Source organism: Electrophorus electricus, chromosome 16 (genome assembly GCF_013358815.1).
Source record: "Electrophorus electricus isolate fEleEle1 chromosome 16, fEleEle1.pri, whole genome shotgun sequence".
NCBI classification, from domain to species: Eukaryota; Metazoa; Chordata; class Actinopteri; order Gymnotiformes; family Gymnotidae; genus Electrophorus; species Electrophorus electricus.
Window position 1 is genome coordinate 9139386 of NC_049550.1, and position 4490 is coordinate 9143875.

Here is a 4490-nt window from a genome sequence, read left to right on the forward strand (position 1 = left end):
AGTCAGCACAGAACAGTGGTGGGATAGTGGCTGACCTCAGAACAGTAAACGCACGTCCCTCGCAAACAGCTGTATCTTTTAACAGCAGGCTCTACAGTTCATGCTTTATATAGTAGGCATTAAATGCATCTCTTATGTTACCCTTTATTCACATATTGTACCACCGATATATGTGCAAAAATGCCTTTTCCCCACATTCAGGTTCATATTTTTATCTGGGGAAGCATCGGTCCTTAGGTGTACATCAACAAGCTAAAGGATGAGCTCAGTATGTTTTGAGGACAGTTGAACATCCATGTCAACATGAATTCTAAACAAAGTTCTAAAAGGGTAGTTCCACATATGAATAAGGCAGTGGTGGAATATAATGAAGTCAGAAACAAATATGACGTAGTTTTATAGCTGAATTTTCATGAGCATTGGTGATGGTATAAAAATGAAGAAATGTACAATATACAACAAGATGGTAAACATGATTGCTGTGACCTAATTTCAGCCAAAGCAAAAAGGGACAAAAAAACAAGACCATCAGATAAAGAAAAGTGCCCTTATTCTTCAATCACGTTAGTGCTTGAAGGTTGTTTAGAGTTCAGTCATAGGTGAAGGAGCGATAAGCTTTCTGCTACTGCTTATTAAAATCAGCACTGGAGATTTGATGAAGTAGTCAGATAGGACCCATGGATTGCATGTTCAGTTCAGCTGATATCACACTACAACATCAGTGAGTGTCTGAACTTGGCCCTGTACCTTTACTGAATGTAAAATTATTTGTGAACAAATAGGTCAGGGAATTCAAGTAAGTCCTGAGCGCTCAACACAACACTTTCTGTAAAAGACATACTGGGGATTATGGGAACTGCTGTTGGTTAATGTGCATAAAACAAGACCTTTCTCAAGTTAAGAAAAAAATAGCAGCACAGATTCCATCCTTTTAGCTCATGATGTTGTCATGAAACTGCAAACGCCATCGTTTTGTTGTGTTCACGATTTGGCACATAAAAATTTAAAACAATTTAAAAAGTTTGGCTGCCCTTTTTTTGAAAAGTATATATATATATATATATATATATATATATATATATATATATATATATATATATATATAATTATTAAAATAAATAAGGATATAAATAATAAAAAGTGAACCTAAATTTTGGCAATTTTGAGATACTGTGTTATTTCTCTACTTTCACTGTCCAAAACTGATCGCCTTCCTTGTTTCCCCCAGGGCAGTAGGACACATACAAACACAAGTGTAAGCTACTGTAATGTTTTGCTGCTATGCATCTATTAACATCCCTATAAATATGATATATAAGTGTAAGAGTCTGTGCTAATCTTCCACCCTTCCTCCCTTTCTTCTAAAAGTGATTCTAGTAGCTTGTAGGGTTTTATGTGTGAAAGGTGCCATTTTCAAGAGTTGGTGTGGAGGATGCTTCAGAAGAGAGGCAAGAGTGTAGCCACAGTCCCTGCACCTTCCTCCACCCACTGGGTTGGGGTTGGTTGCCATTAGGGTGTAGCTTCCTGCCAGTTGCGCTTACTTGGAGCCGAGACAGAGTTCGCCACTGCTGGGAGATCGGGAGCCGAGACAGAGGCCGGCGCCGCTAGGAGGGTGGAAGTGTCTGCTACATCACGCCCGTACCCTGGGCCGTCACGCAGCCCGTGATGCTACGCATTCAGACTGAGACTCAAAAGGCAAAGTCCTATGTCTTAGTATTTAGTCCTATGTTTTAGTGTCTCAGTATTTAGTCCTGTCTCAGTATTTAGTCCTATGTCTCAGTATTTAGTCCTATGTCTTAGTGTCTCAGTATTTAGTCCTATGTCTCAGTATTTAGTCCTATGTCTTAGTGTCTCAGTATTTAGTCCTATGTCTCAGTATTTAGTCCTGTGTCTTAGTGTCTCAGTATTTAGTCCTATGTCTCAGTATTTAGTCCTGTGTCTTAGTGTCTCAGTATTTAGTCCTATGTCTCAGTATTTAGTCCTGTGTCTTAGTGTCTCAGTATTTAGTCCTATGTCTCAGTATTTAGTCCTATGTCTTAGTGTCTCAGTATTTAATCCTATGTCTCAGTATTTAGTCCTATTCAGTGGGAACGAGGACCGATAGCTGATGGTCCAAACCCAGTTCATGGAAGTAATAGTAATAATCACGTGTTTGTGTGTACTTGGCCTCTCTAACTGGGCTTGTGTGTGATGTTAAGTTGCAGATACTGCTCTAGGCCCGGTGTGAAACTGGTGTGTCTTTTACGTAATAAAAAAAAGAAGAGATGGAGAGAAGAAGGGCCAGAGCCACAGGGGAGAGAGAGAGCGAGAGAGAGAGAGAGAGAGAGGGATGGAGGGAGGTGAAAGCAAGGGAAAGATGACCTCTGTCTCAGTCTGTCCCTCTGTGCTTCCATCATATCTCTATATACACACGGTATTTAATATTACGCATTCACCCACTCTGTACCTCGTGCGTGTGTGCGTGTCTGCGTGTGTACTCGAGTCCTCGCCTTTACTCATCCAGTGAATGTGCACCTATGCAGTGTTTCTCATGTTGCGTGTCTCCGGACACGCCCCCACCCGCAAACCTCACTCCAACCCCATCAGTTCTCCGGGCCCACGGCAGTGCTGTGTAGCTGTAGCCTCCTGCCGCACGTCCTGCCCGTGGAGGACATGGTGGTCATTCCCATCATCCCCATCGCTGTCTGTGCTCCCCTCGCTGTGCAGGTGAGGTGAGGCGCAGCGAGGGTACAGCCTCGCAGCCGGCAGGGCGCTCTGGAGGAGCTCCTCATCTGAACTCAAGTAATCTCCTTCTGCTGAAGCCGGACTGGCCAGGCACATGTCCTGATAGGTTCCACCCCCAGAGTTCTGGAATTTGGTGGGCTGGCCACGCAGCTGCCTGATCTAAAAGTAAAAGACACAAGAAAAGACACCATAGCATGAATTATATTGACATAATACAGAAATATGATAAATAGGTCAATAAATTTTTTTTCTGGACACAATATTCTACTTGGATGTGAATAAATTAAAGAATACCTATTTATTTAGTAAGAAACCCAGTCTGGAAAAATTAAGGCTTGTTTTAACTGTGATTTCTCATAAAAAATCAATTAGCTATTTTCTTCAAATGGCTATATGTATATAGAGTGGAACAAAACATCAGAAGATATGTTCCGGCATATTTCAGATTTCCTCTTCTGCAGATGTGACATTTTGTAACCTCTTTTGTTCAGTTCAATTTTGGGGGGAGTCAGTCAGTGGTCTGCTGCCATAGCAACGCATGTCGTTCAATACGTATGGTGGTCTAATACGTGTCATGAAGAGGAATTTAGACTGCTTTGCCGATAAGAGTGAGGTTAGAAACAAAAACATGCTTGAGCACACACAAACATAGCTGTACACACTGGTTAAGATTAAACATGTTGCTTTGCTTCTATGAAAATGATAGGGGCTTAGGAGCTGAATTTGTGGTATATATTTAACAGTGCTACTGACACCAACTAGATGAAGCATTAACAACAGAATTTATTCACACGCAGAAAAGGTTCAGAGTGGTTTAACTGATGATGTCAGCTTTGACCGGAATTTTACGATTTTCACATGATCTGAAATTTGACCAGAATTTCATGTACTGTGCTTTTTATGGAATGTCTGACATTTGTTGCTTTGTGTAAAGTGCATATTGTGTGAATAGTACAGTCAGTGAATACCCTTGCGTGACTAAACTGGACCACATTTTTCTGTCTCACTTCATGTCTCTCATTTTGACTCAGTGAATGTGTGTGACTGTATGTGCATACATATTTGTATGCATGAGAAAATTAAGCAGGTAGGGGGCAAAAAATCTCAGACCTGACATCATGGGTTTCCCAACATGTGCCCAGGCAATCTTCAAGTGGGGGAGGGGCAGTGGTTAACCAATGGAAAAGCTCCCTGAGACTATCATCGGTACAGACTCCACCTCTCACTTCCTTTGTCTGGGCTTTCAGTGAAAACCACAAAGCAAAAGTCACTGCGCCACCCGCATGAAATAGGCCACCACCGAGATTTACCTGCATCTGATCTACAAAATGCATGTCAATCACAGGAAAAATGCAACAAACCTTTTAAAGATAAGCAAATAAACAAATAAAAACCCTTGCTTGGTTCTCTTTTACAACGATTACTAATCTGGTCTGACAGAGAACTGAGCCTTTTCTTTCACAAAAAGGGAAATTATATAGTAAAGGTTTTTGAGTTCTAGCTGTAGTTCCCAGGCTTCGTGCAAAATTCACTGGGAGGCTGCTGTTATAGAACATTAAAGTACTTTTAACCTGTAACCATTAACTTTAAATCTTAAAGGAGCAATCTTAAGGTACCTTTAACCATTAACCTTTAACCTTAAGGCACCTTTCCAAGCTTAACCTTTGGTATCTCACCTGTACACACCTGTACAATTTGATGTAAACTGTTTCACTTTCTGACAACCCATCTTTGCTGCAAGACAGCTAAACCAGGACAATTTCACT

At 41.1% G+C, this 4490-nt stretch overlaps 1 protein-coding gene across 4 annotated transcripts in view; it reads right to left on the reverse strand.

Annotated features, from left to right (window-relative positions):
* Positions 1-1133: 1133 nt before the first annotated feature.
* The window catches only part of si:ch211-239f4.1 (EVI5-like protein), a 25857-nt gene continuing 22500 nt past the window's right edge, over positions 1134-4490 (reverse strand). For all 4 annotated transcript variants that reach the window (XM_027014832.2, XM_027014830.2, XM_027014831.2 and 1 more), the window contains one exon: positions 1134-2883. In XM_027014832.2, coding sequence (XP_026870633.2) covers positions 2569-2883 — 315 coding nt within the window. In that variant the 3' untranslated portion in view covers positions 1134-2568. The remainder of the gene's footprint in view (positions 2884-4490) is intronic.